The sequence below is a fragment of the Erythranthe guttata genome, chromosome 11 (assembly GCF_056151865.1).
Source record: "Erythranthe guttata isolate IM_541 chromosome 11, IM_541, whole genome shotgun sequence".
NCBI classification, from domain to species: domain Eukaryota; kingdom Viridiplantae; phylum Streptophyta; class Magnoliopsida; order Lamiales; family Phrymaceae; genus Erythranthe; species Erythranthe guttata.
Window position 1 is genome coordinate 2389328 of NC_142543.1, and position 21305 is coordinate 2410632.

The 21305-nt window shown below is 34.7% G+C and overlaps 4 protein-coding genes and 1 long non-coding RNA gene across 5 annotated transcripts; 3 read left to right on the forward strand and 2 right to left on the reverse strand.

Annotated features, from left to right (window-relative positions):
- Positions 1-1294: 1294 nt before the first annotated feature.
- Positions 1295-14225, forward strand: OFP8 (ovate family protein 8). The gene is made up of 2 exons (XM_088825227.1): positions 1295-2217; positions 14151-14225. Exon 1 carries the CDS (start codon positions 1477-1479, stop codon positions 2191-2193), a length of 717 nt encoding a protein of 238 aa, XP_088681353.1. The 5' UTR covers positions 1295-1476; the 3' UTR covers positions 2194-2217; positions 14151-14225.
- LOC105974150 (polyol transporter 5) lies at positions 2181-4128 on the reverse strand. Its single transcript, XM_012999221.2, has 2 exons — positions 3772-4128; positions 2181-3686 (listed from the first exon to the last, which is right to left on the reverse strand). The coding sequence occupies exons 1-2, from the start codon at positions 3875-3877 to the stop codon at positions 2353-2355; spliced, it is 1440 nt and encodes a 479-aa protein (XP_012854675.2). The 5' UTR covers positions 3878-4128; the 3' UTR covers positions 2181-2352.
- LOC105974107 (thermosome subunit gamma) lies at positions 6344-9176 on the reverse strand. Its single transcript, XM_012999169.2, has 5 exons — positions 8692-9176; positions 8540-8577; positions 7860-8130; positions 7459-7745; positions 6344-6852 (listed from the first exon to the last, which is right to left on the reverse strand). The coding sequence occupies exons 1-5, from the start codon at positions 8980-8982 to the stop codon at positions 6408-6410; spliced, it is 1332 nt and encodes a 443-aa protein (XP_012854623.1). The 5' UTR covers positions 8983-9176; the 3' UTR covers positions 6344-6407.
- Positions 11494-12188, forward strand: LOC105974047 (uncharacterized). Its single transcript, XR_001174310.2, has 2 exons — positions 11494-11789; positions 11888-12188. It is a non-coding gene; the product is annotated as an uncharacterized LOC105974047 (long non-coding RNA).
- Positions 14226-17092: 2867 nt separating the features above from the next.
- ALDH2C4 (aldehyde dehydrogenase 2C4) lies at positions 17093-21220 on the forward strand. The gene is made up of 10 exons (XM_088825060.1): positions 17093-17300; positions 18162-18304; positions 19123-19506; positions 19648-19737; positions 19839-20012; positions 20114-20251; positions 20356-20493; positions 20587-20648; positions 20735-21046; positions 21131-21220. The coding sequence occupies exons 1-9, from the start codon at positions 17198-17200 to the stop codon at positions 21006-21008; spliced, it is 1506 nt and encodes a 501-aa protein (XP_088681186.1). The 5' UTR covers positions 17093-17197; the 3' UTR covers positions 21009-21046; positions 21131-21220.
- The last annotated feature ends 85 nt before the right edge of the window (positions 21221-21305 follow it).

The window sequence follows — 21305 nt, forward strand, 5'->3', positions numbered from 1 at the left end:
TATAAATTATATGAAAGACGTAAATTACACTAGGTTAATCATGTATGACAAGTTCGACCTTAACAACGGTTGACAAGAAGATTCGAACTTGAATCAATTGACAGAAGCTTATTTGCTTCAACTGCTGGACGATCCCTTATGGAAAAACTAATACCTAACAATCTCAAATTGACCGATTCCACCAATGTATTAGACCAACTGCCACTCCAACAACATTTTACAAAATGCTACCTTTTGGGGGCAAAATAGTCATTTCAACTAGAGAGGAAAAAGGCAAGGGAAAATTAGTTAAAACCGACCGTTATGAAACTGCACTGACATAGGTCCACCATTTGAAAATAATTAGTGATAACCTCCTCCTTATGTTTTCGCGAAATTCTGAATTAACATTGGACTAAAACCAACTACGTTGTTATCGCAATTGATTGATTAAACAACATAATTATCACATAACAAGACTAAAATCAATGGGAAAAAGAAAAAAAAAAACCGTGGTGATTCATGAGAAGAGGACCTCAGTAGATGCACGAGGGACGGAGTAGCCATACTTCAACGGTTTTAAATTTGAGAAGGTAGGTTGATAATCGTGCAGCGGATCCAAGGGTGTAGGAAAGTGTAATATTAGACATTTCTATATTATTGTAGTTTTTAAATTAAAGACTATATCTAAGAACCCCAAAAGGAAAAGACGACGTCGGGTCGACTGTGACCCGACCCACCCATTGTCCGGCCCGTTTGTGAGACGGGTTTGAAATGTGGGTTTGAAAAGATTGGCCCACCAGCAGGTGGATCAACAATTCAACGTCTTATTGGGCTTACAAACTTTGGTAAACCCAATTCTTTTTTTCCTTTTTAAATTCCTTTTTACTAAAAATGAAGACAATTCACATCATAGTAGAATTGGGGTTTTTGTTAATTTTATCCATTTGTATTGGGCCTCAGCTAAATTTAATAATTTTAGGCTAAGGCCCATCAAGATATTTTCAAAATTAATAATTAAATTGAATTTGAATAACTTAAAATACTAATTAAAGAATGGTTTTATTTATTTATTTATGAAAAAATACCCTTTTATTTATTTATTATTATTGTAGTGAACTGATCCCAAGACAGACCCAAACAACACCCACGTCAATACAACATTCAAAAAATCAAACATTTAGAATTATTAATTTTAGTAAAAGAATTATTAATTAATTAATTAAATAAACCAATATATAAATCATAAATATGAACAGAGCTCGAGAAGATTAATTAAGTGTATAAATAGTGCCTGTAAACGGCGACAAAAATCAAAACATAAACGGCAAAAGTGCTTATCACTTTTTAATTACAAACAATTACGACTCTTTATTAACACACAAAACACACACCATTCTCTCACTAGCTTTCTCTCTCTCTCTCTCTCTCTCTCTCTCTCTCTCTAAATTTTAGCAAGAAAGAATTTCAGCAGCACCGGCAACCACCACCACCACCATGGCGGAGAACCGCTTGAAATTCCACATCCGCCGCATATTCCGATCACCCCTCGCCTCATGCAAATCCAAAGACCAAATCTCCGACGTCGTCGAGACCAACCACCACCACCATCACGGCCGCCACCGCCACCACCAGCTGGTGGAGCTTTTCTCCCCGGCGGCGGCACGACATCGCAGTAGTAGTAGTAGTAGTCCAGCGTTCATCTTCCGATCACCCACGGCGGCGGAGAAGGATGAAGAGGAAGAAACCTATTTCATCACCAACAAAACCACCACCACCACCACTTCGTTAATTAGCAACAAACTCCTCTTCCTCTCACCCGATGTGAATGGTCGAAAATGCCCCCCCGCTTCCCCCATATTTTCACCCCTCAACAATTCCTACTACGATTTTCCCAAAGAGAAGAAGAAGAAGAAAAAGCGACGCTCCATTTTAGCTTACGAGAACAACTACAACGACTTGTTCATCAGCGACGAAACTCAAGAAGAAGAAGCTGAGCACGAAAGAGCGGCGCTTTTCCGGCGGAGGTCCACCGCCGCCACCACACGGCGGAGGGCGGCGGCGGAGGACGACACACTGGCGGTGGTGAAGCGGTCGAGCGATCCGTACAGTGATTTCAGAACATCCATGGTTGAAATGATTGTGGAGAAGGAGATTTTTGCGGCGAAAGATTTGCAGAATTTGTTGCAGTGTTTTTTGGTTAAAAATTACTGATTAGATACAATATATATTTTTTACGTACAATGAGACCCCCTATTTCTCATGTTTTCCAATTTTTGTACAAAAATTTAAAGTTTCAAGTCAACACTAACTTTGAATTCCACAATTAACATCTAATGTTAAATAATCTCAACCAATAATAATATTTCTATCTCATTTCCCTCCCCTTGCTATTCTATCTTCTTGATCCTCAAACAACTCCCCAATCTCCTCCAAACTCTTGCCACTTGTCTCCGGCAGCAAAAAGTAAAAGTACACCGTCGCCACCACCATTACTCCGGCGAGCACAAAAAACGTCCCTCCGAAACTAATCTTCTCCGACACCGTCAAAAACGTCATCGAAACAACCCCACTAACCAACCGGTTGACCGAAACCGCTATGGCCGTCCCTTGCGCGCGTAATCTTGTCGGAAAAATCTCCGACGAGTAAACCCACGTAATTGGGCCAAGCCCAATTGAGAAAAACGACACGTCAGCACACACACCAACAACGCATAGTGCAATGGCCCACATGGGCTTTTGGGCCCGATGTTCGAGAAACTTCGAGCCCAGGCCCAGCCCGACGAGGGAAATCGCCATGCCGGTTGTGCCCAATAAGAGGAGAGGCCTTCTTCCGTAGTGGTCGAGGAAGAGTGCGGAGATGAGGACGAACATTGTTTTCGTGATCCCCATGATCACGGTGACTCCCATCAGGCCTTTCCGGTTGTGTACGCCGGCGGCTTTGAAGACGAGCGGCGTGTAGTACACGACGGCGTCGTTGCCGGATGCCTGCATGAAGAAGTTGATGCCGATCGCCGCTACCAGGATGCGGCGGAGGGCTCTGGAGGGGCAGAGGAGCTCCCGCCACACGCCGTGCCCGGCAGGGGACGGCGAGTCCTGGGCGGCGGCGATCTCGTCGAGGCGGATCTCCGCCTCCTGGTCGGAGGCGGAGGTGCTGCGGAGGACGCGCTTCGCCTCGTTGACTTTCCCCTTCATGACCAGCCACCGCGGCGACTCCGGCATGAACATGACGCCGGCGGCGATTCCGACCGCCGGGACGGCGGCGAGGCCGAGCATCAGCCGCCAGTTGTAGCGGGAGGGGAGGCCGGAGAGGGAGAGGTTGACGACGTAGCCGAGGAGGATGCCGACGTTGATGAAAACCTCCGGGAGCGAGGTGAGGAAACCACGGGTGACGGCGGGGGAGACCTCGGCGGTGTACACCGGAGCGATCATGAGTGAGTAGCCGACGCCGATGCCGGCCACCATCCTCCCGGAGATGAGGTAGGGGTACGACGGCGCGAGGCCCATGAGGAGCGCGCCGATGAAGAAGGTGGCGGCGGCAAGCACGATGGTGTAGCGCCGCCCTATCAAGTCGGAGGTCTTGCCGGAGGCGAGGGATCCGATCAGAGAGAAGACGTTGAGCGAACCGACTAGAATCTCCACCTCCACAGACGAAAGCTTGAGGTTTTCTCTGATGAATAGAGCGGCGCCGCTCATTACTCCGATATCTACACCTCCGTCGTCAACCCACATTTTTCAAATTAGGGCTCACAAAAATAAAAAAATCGAGATTAAATTGATAGTTAAAATTACCGTAACCCAATAGAATAGAATTGGTGGAAGCCAAAAGTGCGCAGGCGAGGGCGAATTTGTTCAGGCGAGGGAGTCGTCGTTTTTGCGGTAGGGATTCTTCTTCCATTGGAGCTCTGATCAAAACCTGAGTAGAGCGAGATTTCCTGTGTGGTGTTTTAATTTTTTGTGTTAAGTGTGAAACGAATCTCAGTAAATATGTTTGGTTTTAATGATGGATATAAAAGCGGATTAGACTAAAACCTGGCAATGTTGAAGGGCGTTGCGCCACGTGGAATGTGAGAGAGAGAGAGAGAGAGAGAGAGAGAGAGAGAGAGAGAGAGAGAGAGAGAGAGAGAGAGAGCTAGAGCGAGAAAGAGAGTGGCACAAATTTGAAGATCTTCTTGGGATGTGGAGAACATGAGTCTCCTGACTCTCCTCAGATCCTAATTTCTTTTTATTAAATAAATATTAAATATTGTTTTTTAAGATTAACCCAATAAAGTTAATCTAAATTAGGATAGAATAAATCTAGTATTATCTGACCTAGTAAGTACTAATCTCGGTGCTTCAACCTTGGAAATATGTGGTTGATTAACAGATTAATCCCTCAGCCTTGCAAAACTAATTGTCCAAAATTCTAATTAAATACTAACAATTACTCCCTCCGTTCCCTATTAAGTGTCGTTTTTAGCTTTGCACAAGGATTAAGAAGATCAATAAATGTGTCTTGATTTTAGGTAAAATATATTAGAAAAACTAAAATAACCTTGATTATTTAATGATGTGATAAGAGAGAGTTAATATTTATAGTTGAATTAATAAGGTTAAAACAGGAAAAAATGCATTTAATACGGTATTGGAAATCTAAAGTGACAGATAATATGGAACAAAAATATTTTTAAAAAGAGACAGTTATTAGGGAACAGAGGGAGTATTTAATAAATAATTATTTATTCTTATTTAGTCTGGGGGTTTTCAAATTGGTTAGAAGGTGTGGAGTGTGTGACATCTTTTTAAGGCTGTTTTTCTTTTAATAAAACATTTTAATTTCTCATATATCATTTGATAGTAGTTATCATCGTTTATTCTTTATTTCTTTCATTTAATTTTAATTAATTATGCTAATAAAAGCTTGTCGATTTTGTCGTAGTCATCAATTCATTAACGCAGCTTTTCTCCTGTCGTATGTGTACTTCTTTTATTGTCGGAACAAATAATAAAAAAATTAGGTTGTCTTTTTTGTTACTATGATATTGTAACATAATTAATTATCTTTAATCCAGTTCATCATTGTTAATGGAGTTTTCTATTTTTCCTTTTTTTTTCAATTTCAGATTTTTCCTTTTTTATTTATTTTATGGTTAAATACAAAAACACCCCTGTACTATGGACTTTGTATCATTTACCCCATGTACTACACATAAATATAAAAACCCCTCTCACATTGCATTTTTTCCACAATATGACGAAAATACCCCTACTCAAGCATATATATATATATATTACCATTATAGTCAATTTTACGTTGAAAATTTTGGCATTTATATTTTTTTCTCCAAAACATCTAATTGCTTACATTTTTTATATTTTCTAAATAAAACCTTTTATTTTTGTCATTTTTTTTCCTTAAATGTCTTCCGGTAGTTTAAACATCCTAAGATTACAAACATCTTTACAATCCTATTATTGTTGAGAATTTGAACAACCGCAAGACATTTAAGAAAAAATGAATGTATTAAAAATGACAAAAATAGAAGGGTTTTTATTTAGAATTTTTTTTTAAAGTAATTAAATGTTTTGAAGGAAAAAATAAAAAATAAAAATTTCCAAATAAAATTGACCGAAAATGTTAAAAAATATAGTGGAAAATGGCTCAAACAAATCCTTATATTTATATGTTTAGCAGGGGTATTTTCGTCAGATTTTGGAAAAAATATAATAGCAGGGGTGTTTTTGTATTTACGTGTAGTACAGGGAGGTAAATGATACAAAGTCCATAGTCCATAGGCATCACCGCCAATCGACGGCGATATGGATGGGAGATTCATGTCCTCTATTTCCGGTGGGCCGTGAAGCACGGGCGGCGGAGGGCTGCGAATCAGAGTTAGCAGCCGATAGAGGGTCGCGAAGCAGGAAACCGGCGAATTACAGGCGGCGGGCGGCGGACGGCAGTGGGCTGAGGAAGGACGAAGTGGTGGTGCGTGAAGAAGCTGTAATCTTTCTTCTTTTTCTTTTTCTTTTTCTTTTTCTTTTTTTAAATTTATTTATATTTATTAAAAAAAAAAGGAAAAAAAATATGTATGAGGAAAAGACCAATTTATCCCGGCTAAAATCATGTGCTTCTCACGTGTTGTGGATTCCGGTCTCTTTTTGCTAAAAATGGACAATTTTTGCTCCGGTGCTACAAATTAGTAAGTTCAGGTATGCCCGTGCAACTTTTTTCCGTTCAGGGGGTAAAGCGCAAAAACGTCCAAAGTTTAGGGGATTTTTTGCAGTTAACTCTTTTATTTATTGTAATTGGAAGATTATATATACATAGCATCACACCCACATCAGTAACAAAACCGCAACACATTATCATAAACTCATTGACAAATTTTCAATTTTAAATTGGAACATAATAAACAGTATATATATATTTACAAACTAAACTCCAATCACATAAACTTTGCACCACCATCAAAAAATTGCAACAAATCCGAACCCACATTAGACACCCAACTCACACTAGTATCGAAAAACAGTTCCCAAAACCAAAGATCCACCGCAAGTACCGACGAAAATATCAGCAAAGCAAGCGTTTGGTACCTATTCAGCGGCCAACCAAACACTTGTGCCAATCTCTTCAAAACGGGAAACGAACGGCTGGAGAGATTCTTGTCTCTTATGGACCAAGCCGTTATCCACTGCACTTGTGACGGAACGAGATCGAAATCCTCCCTTAGCCGACGCCCCAAATCGGGCATGTGGCCCCCACCGTATAGAATAGCTATTTTATTTTTCCCGCTATCGATTGCTTGATGTAGGGCCTCTGTGGCAGCTCTGTTTCTCTCTCCTATGATCACCGATTTCTCTTCCACGTCTGCAGTCACCATTGAGAACCTGGATAGAAGGATATGGTTTGCAATAATTTAGTTTCTTGTATTAGGTAATTATCTTTTCTAGGAGTTGAATTTCGACTAAACATCCTTCGTATGCTTGATTAAAATAATGGGCTCGAAATCTAAATTCCAAACATTTGACTAAGATTGATTATATTGCCTGCCTATCAAGAATAATCATAATTCCCAAACAAGGTGTAAGATAACTAGGGCAAAACTACATACCTTAGGGTTCTGACATGAGAACGATTTTATGAACGAGTATACTCAATAAGTGTCACGTAAGCCATGATTTGTAAAAATAGATAATTCTTGCATATATTTACAGCAAATGGCAAATAAAAATGATAGGATCAGTAAAGTTAATGAGTTGCTCATATATATATATATATATATATATATATATATATATATATATATATATATATATATATATATATATATATATATATATATATATATATTTAGGGAGGCGATCGTAACTTCATTGGCAGATAAAAATGAGTCCAGTTAGACGAAATTGAAATTGTTTTAACTAGCATAAAAAAACATTATATTATTTTTAAGCAGAACAAAGTAGTAAAAATATTTTCTCAAGAACACTTACTCGGATGTTAGCCTCTTTGCTAAGAATACTTTCATCGCTCCACCAAAATCGAGCCTGGATAAGGCTTCTAATTCGGGATATTCCGAGTCACCTCCCACATCAGCACAAACACTCCCAATGATAAGAAGCCCAACAAGAGGCATAGGCACAACACGCGAGGCCCACAAAAGCTTCGATCTCCAAGGCCCAAGATCTTCTCGAGGCGGAGTAGTAGGCATCACCATAGCTTTAGTTGATTTAAGTGTCATATCTCTCGCAAACGTAAAAAAGCTCTCCCCTTTTTCTTGCTGAAATATAGATATATCAGAGCAACAAGTTTCAATTTTCATAATCAATTAATGAGCACACAATGACGTATAATTTTTACGGTATGTTGATGGTCTTTTTTTTTTAAAATATACCTGAAGCAATTTGAAGGTTTCAAAGTCGAGATCCGCATGGTACCAATTTTTGGATTCGTAATCGAGGCAGTCTAATTGGAAATCGAGTGTAAGTAGCTTAGCCATTTGTCGTTGAATGAATCCAATGATGTTAAATCCACGTGAGCTTGAGCCTTTGGGTTTCTTTGTGGCTTCGGGGTTTCTTCTGTTCTCTAAGCTTTCTCTGCTAGCAACCATCTCATACAGAACACAATCGTATGGCTCTAGAACTTCCTGCAATGTATCGAAGTACCTGAACATATACAAAATCGATTCCAATTAAGAGAAGTATTAGAGAAACACTCGGACGAAAATGAATCCATCTTCATAGTTGATTAACTCTAAATCAAAACTCATCATAATCAATATCAAACATAATAAAAAAGCCCAATCAATACAACATTGTTTCCTACACTATGGTGCAATATTCAATTGATAAATGATTGTATACTTTTCATTTGCTGAACCAGATAAAACACACTATCATCATGATGCAGTTCAAATTTAAACATAATTTATGCACTGAAACCACATTCCATAGGCAATTCGTGTATTTTTTTTTTATCCATGAAAATACAGCAATCAAAAGAAAAATCTATCATCTGCAATTCCAAAAAAGCAAATTAAAAAATTACAAAAAAAAAAATCAGAGAAAAACTTACTCCTTATCTGCAATGTGAATCGTTGAAACCAAATCAACCTACACAAGCAACAAAATCCATCCGCTCATCCACCATTTGAGAATTAAAAAATAATAATTAAACAAAAAAGGAAGAAGAAAAACAGGATTGGGGGAAATGAATGAAAAATTCACCTGAAGAAAGGGTTGAAGAATGGACCAGGGGAACTTTTTGCGGTAGCTAACGACAGCAGTCTGCAATTGAGCATGGTTATCCTTCTTAAACCTCATGAAATCGGCAATCGAATTATTCTGCAAAAACTGCTCGGCCGAACCATCGTCAATTTTGGAGGAAATTCTGAATCTGGAAAGCCGGATAGTTCTCTTCGCCGAGAAGCAGGAGCGGTGGGAGTCGGAGGTGGAACACGTCGACGGAAAAGAGCATGTTAATTTCGGTGATGATATCGCCACTGAGCTGTGCACCATCTCTCTCTCTCTCTCTATCTCTCTCTGCTTTCTCTCTCTAGAATCTAGATAGAGATTGTGTGTTCTGTGGGGGAGAAAGAGATGAAAGTATATTCGGATTGGAATCTTCGAAATTGGGGAACGTTTTTTCTATTCACTTGTGACTGTAATTAATTGTTTAGCTCTATTTAATTGGAAAATGGAATTAATAATGCGAGGTGAATAGAAGGACAGAGCATCAATCAGATAACGTTGGAAATATATAATTTCTATTTAATTATTTATTTTTTATTAATTAGATGATTTTTATATATTTTGTTAAATATACTTAAGATGAGTAATTTCAGATTATGTTTTTCTTGAGCAATTTTTTGAGGATTTTTTTTTATTACTAAAAAAATTATTATTTTTTAAATTTTTTATTCATTTATGAATTTCGTAACATTTATGATAATTAATTCATAACTACTACTCCTATCTCGTAATTATTGTTGATATAATTAATTTTATTATATTTTTATATTATTTTTTTCCTTGTAGACTTGTAGGGAAAACCATGGGCCTGATTTCTATAACTTCATGCGGTTAACTAAAGAGAGAATCCATATAGTTGGGGCTTGGATTAAAGTAAAATAAAGCCCAATAAGCTACATGGAAATTGGGGCCTTTTGGTCTAATTTTAAGTGGCAAAAATGTCATTTCATTTCAAATCACAATTCGCGGACTACTTTGTAGGTTTCGATAATGATCGTTGTGTAGGTTTACTTACGAAAATCTTGTTACGACTTCCCATTTCTCTAAATAATAAGGTTCAGTGGACTTCTCGGGAAGTCGCGCGCAACGATTCGCTCACGTCGCCTCGATCCAAACACTTCACTGGACCATATAATCGATATGAGAGACGAACGGTGATGTATTGCGCTTACTAGAAATTTCTCGTTGAAGATTAACAATTGCAAGGATCTACCCAATCACAATGAAATTTCAAACATTACCCGGCCAAGCCTATTAACTCATCGAATACATCAGTATAGAGCGCATGCGACCCAAAAGATCTAAAGGGCATCAAAGTTATGTTACTGCCTCAAACTTCCGGAGCCTAAAAGGCCATAGTTCATCTAAGAAGCTGGCAACGAATGGATTCCTTCGAATAACTAGTTAGTTGGTTGAGGTCTCTTTTATTAACGAAATTAACCAGACAAATTGCTCAATCAGAAAATGATCAAAATATGCATAGACCATGATCATATATTGTTGGGTGGTCGTTCAAATAGCATTAATATTTCAAACCTTTAATCAAATGAATTACACAAATTAATAAGCCTAAGGGAAAGGGGATTAAGATTTGACACATAAATTACAGAAATAATAATAATAATATTATAAGAACTAATCTGGGGCAGATCTGTAAATCTGCCCGTTTTCAGCTCTGGTGGAAAAGATGACACAACAACGGCTCAGTCCTCGTTTCCCGTGTCCATGTCCGGAGTCCAGTCAGCGCCAGCCAGCACACTCCTGGTGTCAAGCTCACAGATCCACGCCCAGCCGTCAGAACTTCGCCCGAGAGCTCCGATCTTAGCCTTGCTCCGACCGTCGTCTCAACCTAACCCAAAACCCCAAGGAATCGACCTCACACACACAGTGTTTTCCCAGATCTGTTACCCTCACTCAAAGAGGCCCCGAAAATTACTCACAACAAAGAGGTTTGAGACAAAAAAGGTAGAAGATAGGAGCAAGAAAGGAAAGAGGAGCGACCGAATCTCTGACCGCCATGGAAACCGGCGAAAGATTCGGCCATCGTGAAAAGAGAGAAGAGAGGAGGCGCAACTATTAGAGATTAGGGTTTTGAGACTTTGAGAGAGTGGGAGGATATATATATATATATATATATATATATATATATATATATATATATGGAGCGTGGATGGCTGAGATCGAGAGTTATCGACCAACGGTCCAAATTGAATCTGCTTGGGCTTTAAGTGATCTGATGGGTAGACACAAAGCGAGTATAGGTTGCACAAGGTAGGTTAGCAATTTTAGGCATGTTATAAAATAAACATTTTGGCCCCTTCTATCTAACATATATGTATTTTATGTATATTAATTACTAATTAGTGAAAATGAATCAACAAATACATCATGTTAATTATGCAATACTTTTATGTAGTTTGAACTTTGAAAAATCTTTAGAAAAAGTTGAGTATACATCGTGTATTTTACCTTTCAACCCTAGAATCTTCTGTTGTAAATAGAAAGAAATAATAATAATATTAAAAAAAAAATTCGTTTGGATTATCATTTATCACCCCTAACTAGTGTTGAGAAAATCTAGAATTAAATAAATAATTTTCAATGCCCCATTATGACTTTTCTACCTCGGTCAACCCTTGAGCCGCCGGCCGAGTCAAAGATGGGCGAACTTTATGTACAAAAATAGAAGCCATCTTATGTATACTAAATTACTAATCTCGTGTTTTCCTTTTCCCCATAAAAATGCCTTTCATTTGTACTCAGACGCGCGTTTTCGTCGAAACTTCACTCCCAAAACACGTTTTCAACCCCGGAATCTTCCACCACCAATTACCCTTCATTATAAATACCTTTTTCCTCTCCGCCTTTTTCTATTATTATTAAAACCAAATCCCCCTTTTATTTTTTTTTGTTTTTCTCTCAGATCCCTAATTTCGAATTTTTTCATTTCTTCTCGATCTCGATGAATTCCATGGTGATGATTATCGTTGGGTTTATGTTGATGGCAATTACCCACTGCGCTTCCGCACACGGCGGCGCCGCCCCTGCCCCTTCACCTTCTCCTTCCAACGACGGTGAGTTTACAATCAGATTCCTTCTCAAATATACCTAATTTTTACGAATTTTTATAAATTTTTTTTTAATTTTGTAAAAAAAAATGTTGTTTGTGCAGGCGCGGCGGTTGATCAAGGGATTGCTTACCTTCTGATGCTTCTTGCGCTGGCGATCACGTATTTAATTCACTGAATACTATACTTCTTTTTTTTAATTGTTATTTTAAGTTTCATAGAAATTGTTTTTATGATTATATATATTCAATTATTTTTTGTATTTTCTCCTGTTATTAGATAGGGAAAAATCCTCCATTTTTTTTTAATCTTCGTAGCTTTTGCTTGTAGAGAAATTCTGAGATAATCGATATATTTATTAATTATTGAATTGTATTTCTTTTTTAATTATATTAATTATTGAATTAGCAACGTCTCTTTTCAGTGTCTACTGTCTATGATCAGTTGACAGTTGGCACGTCTGTTTTTATTTATTTAATTTTATTTATTTATATTACTATTAAAAATTATAATTTGTAATTAACACAAAGTTCGAGACTAATTATCTAGTTTAACCGAGGATAAAAGATGCTTAGTTCATAAACAATATAAATTAGATAAAATGAGTTTTTTAGTGTTGTAAGTTTGCTAGTTGGGAGTTTTAGTCCACCATGTTTCCAAATTAGAATTTTAGTTCTGTAAGTTATAAAAGTTGGGAATCTGGTCTTACGAGCTGCTATAGCATCTAGTTTATTTTTAATCTATATTTTTTTATAAATTAAATACCAACTCATTCAACGAACCATTGCCTAACCTCTTATAGCAGATCTTGAGACCAAAATTCTCAACTTTTGAAACTTATAGGAGTAAAATTCTGATTTTGAAACATGATGGACTAAAACTCGCAACTAGCAAATTTATGAGACTAAAAAAATTATTTTGCCATGTAAATAATGTTATTTTACCGAGTGATTGGATCCACAGGTTTGTCATTGTCTAGAGAGGAATCACGAAATATTAAAATAAATAAATTTAATTAAGTAGCCCGAATTAATTTTTTTGGCTACTAATAAAATGTATTTATACTAAAATAAAATTAATCTATCACTTTGTTTTTAAATAACTTTATTAGAAAACTTTTAAGTATGATTTGACTGTTGTAGTGTAAACTATATTTGTGTGTGTTTTTTACCTTCACAAGTTATGATTTATTAATCCATAGTTAATTAAAATATTAAATCATATATTAGATCTAAAAGCAATCAATCGACTATAAAAGAAACATAGTTGATTTCTTAATCGATTATAGTTGATTACGTAAACTGTTACATAACAATATTAAAATCGGTGGAAGAAGAATCGTTGTGTATCGGACATACGACGTAACTAAAAATGAAAACCCTATTTTAATTATTTAATCTGAAACAAAAATGGATCTATTGACTTGTAGGGTAAATTCACTTTCCACCATTGTACTTTGACTCAATATCACTTTACTCCCTCCTACTCTCAATTGCATCGATTTGTTCCCTATACTCGAAAAATTGTCACAATGTGGCCCTCGCCGTTAGTTTTTAAACCTTTAACCTTAACACCGTTTGATGTAAGTCTGAAAATTTCAAAGAAAAACAAAAAACCACCCCTCCATGTTTAAATAATTATTAAAAAATTTAAAAATAAATTATGGTTGTCGTCGTGGACTATGTTTTCTCGTTGTCTTGAGTTTATTATTATTATTATTATTATTATTATTATTATTATTATTATTATTATTATTATTATTATTATTATTATTATTATTATTATTATTATTATTATTATTATTATTATTATTATTATTATTATTATTATTATTATTATTATTATTATTTAATAATTATTTAAACTGGGAGATGTCGCATTTTGTAATTTTAGAGCTTAGATCAATCGGTGTTAAGCTCAAATGCCTGACAACTACCAGCGAGGCCCACATTGAGACAAATTTTCAAGTGTAATGTGGCAAATCGATTCAATCAATAGTAGAACGAGGTAAAGTGATACCGAGTCAGTACAAGGGGAAAATGTGGAATTTACCCTAACTTATATGCATTCATATAAGCATGTATGAGCTTGCTCACTTATACTTGTAACGGGCCTAATTAATTTTGACCATATCGGTGAATCAACCCAATATGAGTTGAGTTTGCTCGGCCCGAATTAAATTTAAATAATTAATTCAATATTTAGTAAATGTAATCTTAATACATTATTTAAACTTTAATAAATAAATTGAAGCTAATTGTTGGGTGCAAAATTACTTTATATATATATATACACATATATATATATTGGCTAGAACAACTTCATCATTGAGAAATTATACGTTTACTATAAATGTGTGTACAATAGTACATGTGGGAATGTTATCTCAGTTAGTTATAACTACCTAATGATTAGTAAATTATTAATGATTAATTAATTAATACCTTAAATATATGTATATTTAAATTTTATTTTTATGTTGGTCGAGCTAATAAAGATTCTTTTTAATTAAATATATATTATTTATGAAGAGATGAGGCTCGATATTGCTCGGTTCAATGATGATTTCATAAGAAGATAAAATAAGAATTTGTATTATATTTGAATGTGTGAGCACAACCACTTGATCATTGCAGAAAAAAAAAAGAAACATCTCAAATTGTCCTATCTGCACATGTAACATGTTAGTGTCATACATTATCTTGAAATTATTAAGCAAAAATTGCAACCTAAGTACCTTTTTCCCGAACCCTACTCACTCGATTGTCGGGAGAGTTCACTTATCGTCGGATTTAGGGCCGATCAATTGCAGAAAACAAAGATAGTTCAAGAGAAAGAATATGATCTTTTATTGATTGTGTATGTGTAATCTTAATAGGGTTTTCGTACATTGTTTATATAGAGAAGTATATATAGTTGTTTAATAATTTAGGACTCTTTTATCTGTCCTTAATTTACATCAATCAATCATCAATCTTGATTTATACACTTTCCTTATTATTTGTTTGTGGCGCATACATTCGAATTTTCTTCACATAGTGGCTATTTTGAACTCGCCCACCTACTCACTTTCCTATCTTACGAACTGATATCTTGTGAGTCGAAGTATGCTGATGGTCTTCGAGTTGTGCGAACTCTTTGACCTTCATATCTTCACAATTTCTTTCTGGTGAACGTCTTGACTTTTCTCGTTCATCCTTGTTCTCTATGATTTGACCAATAAGGTATATGGGTCACTTCAATTTTGGGCTTAATTTTAATTTTTTGTTGGACCTCGACCCACCGGTCTTGAATATAAGGAACTCGGTCCAGAAATGGCGAACCGATTCTCATATATATATAATTAAAAAGAAAAATGAAAAGAAAGAAAAGAAAAGGCTAAAATAACTCTAACAACCTGTGTTAGGTGTAGCTAGTAATTAAACACGTTTACACTTACTAGACTTTCCTACATTATTGCAGTTGAGTACTGGACCGAGTCACTCCTGTTGACAATACACTTCATTTTTCTTTTTTCACAATTAATAATGCAATTACCAAAATTTCTATCAACAGATTATATTTTAATTTAACGTAACTATGCTAATAAAAATTTCAACCACCCAATAAACATATGAAAATTAATTAAAATTCACCATCAGTTAACCGCCTCATTGACATCCACATTCCATTTTAAAATTTCAATTGAACGATGCACATTGAGTGTTACATATTTATGTCACAAGAAAATTCGAATTTGAATCAACTGACACGAATTCTTTATTTTAATCTTTAGACAATTCGTTGCAGGACAACATATAATATTTGAGTATATGTATAAATAGTGACAATTGACTAAGTTAAAAAGCCTTGTACAACAACTTTTAGGTTGGGTACAATTATTTTGACTTTAGAGAGGGGGTTTATTGCAATTAGTAAACCATATGTTATATCGAATTGCTACAAAACTACGTTTTGTTATTGTATTGGCAAAACTTCTTGTATGTTTCGATTTTTTCGATCACAAACTCCTAACCAGGGGTACTAGTTGCTAAAATAATTAAATTAGAAGGGGTTTTTACGGTTAAAATAATATGAAGGTGGTGTTTTAGTAATTAGATATAACACAGGGGTATCAATTGCAATAAACTCTTTAGAGGAACGACAAGAATGAAAGAACAAAGAAAATTGTTTTCATCTTTCTTTTATTGACTTTGAATGGAAAGTTGGAAACATTTGATCTTTAATATAATCATTTATGTATTAAAAAATATAAATAAAAAAATTGGATTTGTAAAATAAGTAGACAGCAAATAAAATAGATTGATGCTATTGGAAATTGGAATAAAGTTTGGTACTGAATAACACCCAAAAATCACTGTAGGCATCCTATGAGTTGGATTATATTTCATAAAATTATATTATATATAAAATTATATTATATATTTCGAAAAATTATAGGAATATTCAGAACTAAAATTGTATCGGAAATAAGAGTTTCTAAAAATTCTATATACCATTCAGATTATGTTCTAAATAAATTCGGAAAAATCAGAAATCAAAACTTCGAAATCGAAATGAAAAATACGGTTTGAAATTCGGATATTTTTTGATCGGGTCCGATTTAGAACCCTAATCATTAGTCATTACACATCATAAATATTGATAATATTATAAATACAAATATAATATTTAAATGAGGTATGAAATACAAGATTATAGTAGAGTACAAATTGCAAAATAGATCCAAACTCAAATAATGGTTAGTCAAACCGACCCGGAAATATTGTAGGCTCATTTTAATTTAAAAACATATTAAAATAAAATATAAGCAAATTGCAGTGTTGAAAAGGGCAATTGCCATTGATTAATATAAAAGTGAAATACAATTATCAATATATAGGGTGGGCCCATTATTTTAGCGGTACTACTAATTGACTTTTGCGAGACAGTATTTGGTTAAGCTTATAAGCTGTTGATAACAGTTGATACAATATTTAAGAGCTTATAAATTATTTGAAAGTATTTAATATTTAAGAATAAATTTAAAAATTCAGAAAATAAACTTAGAGCTTAATAGATTTATTTAAAATAATTTACAAATTTATTATCCAGGCACTTTAAAAATTGTTTTATGGATGCTAAAATATTTGTATTTATCTTCAATAAAACATTTTTTTTTATTATTTTTTTTATTACTTAAATATAGAATTTTATATATTTAGTCAAGAAAATTGAAATTAAAACTAATATTAATTAAATAATTGTGTGTCATATCACATAAACCTCCTCTCTCCTCTATATAAGCTCATGGCATTTGCTTCCCTTTCAGCTTAAAATCTCACATAAACACTTAATTATTGAAAGCTAAGAAAAAATATATATATACATACATACATACATACATACATACATACATACATACATACATACATATGACGGAGCAAAACGGAAAACACGAGGAGTATCTCCTCAACATACCCAAAATCAAGTTCACACAGCTTTTCATCAATGGAGATTTTGTTGATTCTATATCAGGTTTTTAATCATCTCTCTCTCTCTCTTTCTCTCTCTCTCTCTCTCTCTCTCTCTCTCTCTCTCTCTCTGTTTTGGTGATTAATTTCTCAAAACTAATTAATAATTATGTGTTCCTGTGATTGATTGAATCTACTTTTCTGTATTCTCCCACACAATTTTTTTTTAAAATAAAATAAAGAATATTATATTTTTATATTTTTGCTTACGTCAATATATATATATATATATATATATATATATATATAGAGAGAGAGAGAGAGAGAGAGACCCACAAGTTTGTATATGCAGAAAAGTCATATATATTAAACATGATTATGTTGTGTCCAAATCTTAATTACGAAAGTTATTTTGGAGTATTCAGAAATCCGATTTTGACTTAAAACTGATGAGCTACGTACTTAGTTGCTCCAATATCTACTTTTTTTTATTAAATATTTAAAAAACAAAAAAAAAGGAAAAATTGATACCATTTAAGATAAACGTTAGTTAAAAAGTGAGTTTAATTTAATCACTTGGCTAATTAGTCAACGAAATTCTGCTTAAAACCAGGATTTTAAATATGAGAAATATTTAATTGTATAAGAAATATTGGGGGTTATTTGTTATAAAATAAAGAAAAATCTGAGAGGAGCCGTTAACATCATGCTTGTTATTAAACGTAATTTAACGGAATATTTACCGGGTGGAAATTTACCAAAAACTTAGAAAAACCATTATGCATTGAGATTATCGAACTAGATGCTTATTTAATTAATCTTAATTGTTTCAATCATGAATGTTGTTTTTTTTCCTAATTTTAATTAAAAATAATGGGATGTGGGGATTAAAAATATATTTAAAAAATAAATAAATAAATTGCAGGGAAAAAGTTTGAGACGATAGATCCAAGAACGGGAGAAGTGATAGCGAAAATAGCAGAAGGTGACAAACAAGATGTTGATTTGGCTGTGAACGCTGCCCGTGAAGCTTTCGATCATGGCCCGTGGCCCCGTTTACCCGGATCCGTATGTCTTTTTTATTTTCCCTACTTAATTATTTATTTATCGTTTTTTTTGTCTTGTGGTTTGTGGCAATAATACATACGCCAAATTACGGCTACCTACCCTGAGTTATGGTCAAATTTAGAGATGTTAAATCGGTAAAATCGAACCGAAATTTCGGTACGCCAACATTTCATATTGTTTGCCAAACTGAATATACGATTTGGTTCAGTAAATAACCGAACTACATATATATTTTATGTACAAATATTTCAAAGAAGATGTGACTGTAATTACCCAAACAATATGAGTTTTTTTGTAATTTGTGACTGTAATTACCCTAATATTTCAAAGAAGATGTGACTGTAATTACCCTAATATAAATATATATATACTAACTCAGGGAGAAAAAAGAAAATTGTCCTTTTTTTCTTAATATATTGTAAAAAAAAAAAATACCATATATTTCGATTTTCGATTCGATTTTAGTTTCTGGAAATATTTCCGAAAATTCCAAAAAATAAATTCAAAATCCCAAAATTTTGTCAATTTCAATCCGAATATTTATAGATCTTGTAACAAGTTTTTTCCAATTTCCAAAATTCCGATGACCAATTTATTCCGATTTTTTTAGAACGAAATTGGAATTAGTTTTTCACTTCCTTAAAAAAATTCCTAATTTTGTCTCTCACAAGAACGAAACATACATCACAAGTTCATTAAAACGACCTGCACTACTCAAAAAATAACAAATCTCTATGTAAAATATCAAATGATCAGTAGGGGGGCCATAGCCCCCTTTGATCCAGAGGACTCATCATAACATAATTGTTCATTATCAGGAAAGAAGAAAGATTCTCCTAAAATTCGCGGACTTGATCGAAGAAAACATCAATGAGCTGGCGGGACTCGACGCGATCGACGGTGGAAAATTGTTCAGCATGGCAAAGATGGGCGACATCCCCGGAGCCGCGGAAACTATCCGCTACTTCGCAGGTGCGGCGGATAAAATCCACGGGTCAACCCTAAAGATGTCGAGAGAACTGCATGGCTACACACTACGTGAGCCGATAGGCGTGGTGGGCCATATAATACCGTGGAACTTTCCCTCCCAAATGTTCGCCATGAAAGTGGGGCCCGCTTTGGCTGCCGGTTGTACAATGGTCGTCAAGCCAGCCGAGCAAACGCCTCTTTCTGCTCTTTACTACGCTCATTTGGCTAAGTTGGTAATAATTTTTAGCTTCTTTTTCATATGTTATATATTGTGTCTTCTATTACAATTTATAATGTTACTAGTGTACGTCGAACGTATTAAAGATCGATTTTATTTTATTTTATTTTTTATTATTATTTTTTTTTTTTTGCAGGCAGGTGTACCGGATGGAGTGCTTAACGTTGTAACGGGATACGGCCATTCTGCCGGTGCTGCAATTAGCTCTCACATGGATGTCGATAAGGTTTAATTTTTAGTCTATAAACCTTAATCATAACAAATATTTTGTGTTTTTTTTTCCTTTTCCCAATTATCTATTTTTTTTATTTTCTTTATTACTTTTAGATTAGTTTTACGGGATCGACAGAAGTAGGTCGTCTTGTTATGCAGGCCGCAGCAGCTAGCAACTTGAAACCAGTTTGTTTAGAACTCGGAGGCAAGTCGCCTTTCATCGTTTTTGACGATGTGGATGTTGATAAAATCGCCCATCTTGCCCTTATAGGAACTCTATTCAACAAGGTGATTTCATCTTCTTTCAAATTCCATCTTGTTTGGATCAATCGACTTTCCCATCTAATCGACCTTTTTAATTTTTCTCGATTTTTTTATCGTTTTTCCAGGGTGAAATTTGCGTAGCTGGTTCTCGTGTATTCGTTCAAGAAGGGATATACGATGAGTTTCTTGTTAAGTTGTTGGAGAAGGTGAAAACATGGGTGGTTGGTGATCCTTTCGATCCGAATACTCATCAAGGACCCCAAGTACGATTTTGACCTTCAATTTTTTTTTTCGAGCAAATTAAATATATTAAAGCATTTTGAATTACAATTTCTTGTGACCGACAATTACGGTCGTTTTTCGACAGGTTGATAAGAAACAGTACGAAAGAATTCTTTCGTACATCGAACATGGAAAGAAGGAAGGGGCCACTTTGTTGACAGGTGGTAAGCCTCTCGGCGGAAAAGGGTACTACATCGAGCCCACCATTTTCACCGATGTAGAAGTGAGCATTTCGAGAACCAACGAAGTTTTTCTTACATCTTGAAAGTACTCTCAAAATTGATATCGAAAAAAAAAATTATCTTGTTTTTTTCAGGATGATATGACGATTGCGAAGGAAGAAATATTCGGACCCGTAATGTCTGTCATGAAGTTCAAGTAAGTAGAATCCTTTAATACTAAAAACATAACTATTTTTTTTTTCGACTCTCGTTTAAATTTTACGAAATGAAATTGACTTACAGAACGGTGGAAGAGGTTATCAAGAGAGCAAACGCGACTAAATACGGACTAGCAGCTGGAGTTATGACGAACAATTTGAATATAGCGAATACAGTATCGAGGTCGATTCGTGCCGGGGTTATATGGGTAAATTGCTATTTTGCATTTGATAGAGATCTACCATATGGAGGTTATAAAATGAGTGGTTTTGGTAGGGATATGGGGATGGAATCTCTTGATGCCTATCTTCAAGTTAAGTCTGTTGCAATGCCCATTCATGATTCCCCCTGGCTCTAAATATATATATATATATATATATATATATATATATATATATATATATATATATATATATATATATATATATATATATATATATATATATATATATATATAGAGAGAGAGAGAGAGAGAGAGAGAGACAATTTGTTTGTAATTTTGTACCATGTGTGTTTCAATAATTTGATGTCAAACTCAAGCTCAATAATTTGGTCACATTATTGTTATTATCTTTGACTATAAAGTTAAATCTCTATAAATTAATAGAGTCGGGACTAACAGAATTCTATTAAATTAACGAACTAATAATTTAGT

What these genes read in the sequence shown, in the direction of transcription:
- LOC105974150 (XM_012999221.2), bottom strand. Translation starts at nt 3,877, where the DNA reads ATGGAAGAAGAATCCCTACCGCAAAAACGACGACTCCCTCGCCTGAAC. An exon ending in TTCTATTCTATTGGGTTACG is followed by an intron (nt 3,687 to 3,771) that starts GTAATTTTAACT and finishes ACGGAGGTGTAG; the next exon opens with ATATCGGAGTAATGAGCGGC.
- LOC105974107 (XM_012999169.2), bottom strand. Translation starts at nt 8,982, where the DNA reads ATGGTGCACAGCTCAGTGGCGATATCATCACCGAAATTAACATGCTCT. An exon ending in AAACCTTCAAATTGCTTCAG is followed by an intron (nt 7,746 to 7,859) that starts GTATATTTTAAA and finishes TCTATATTTCAG; the next exon opens with CAAGAAAAAGGGGAGAGCTT. An exon ending in GCAAAGAGGCTAACATCCGA is followed by an intron (nt 6,853 to 7,458) that starts GTAAGTGTTCTT and finishes CCTTCTATCCAG; the next exon opens with GTTCTCAATGGTGACTGCAG.
- ALDH2C4 (XM_088825060.1), top strand. Translation starts at nt 17,198, where the DNA reads ATGACGGAGCAAAACGGAAAACACGAGGAGTATCTCCTCAACATACCC. An exon ending in CTCACATGGATGTCGATAAG is followed by an intron (nt 19,738 to 19,838) that starts GTTTAATTTTTA and finishes TATTACTTTTAG; the next exon opens with ATTAGTTTTACGGGATCGAC. An exon ending in TAGGAACTCTATTCAACAAG is followed by an intron (nt 20,013 to 20,113) that starts GTGATTTCATCT and finishes TCGTTTTTCCAG; the next exon opens with GGTGAAATTTGCGTAGCTGG.
- OFP8 (XM_088825227.1), top strand. Translation starts at nt 1,477, where the DNA reads ATGGCGGAGAACCGCTTGAAATTCCACATCCGCCGCATATTCCGATCA.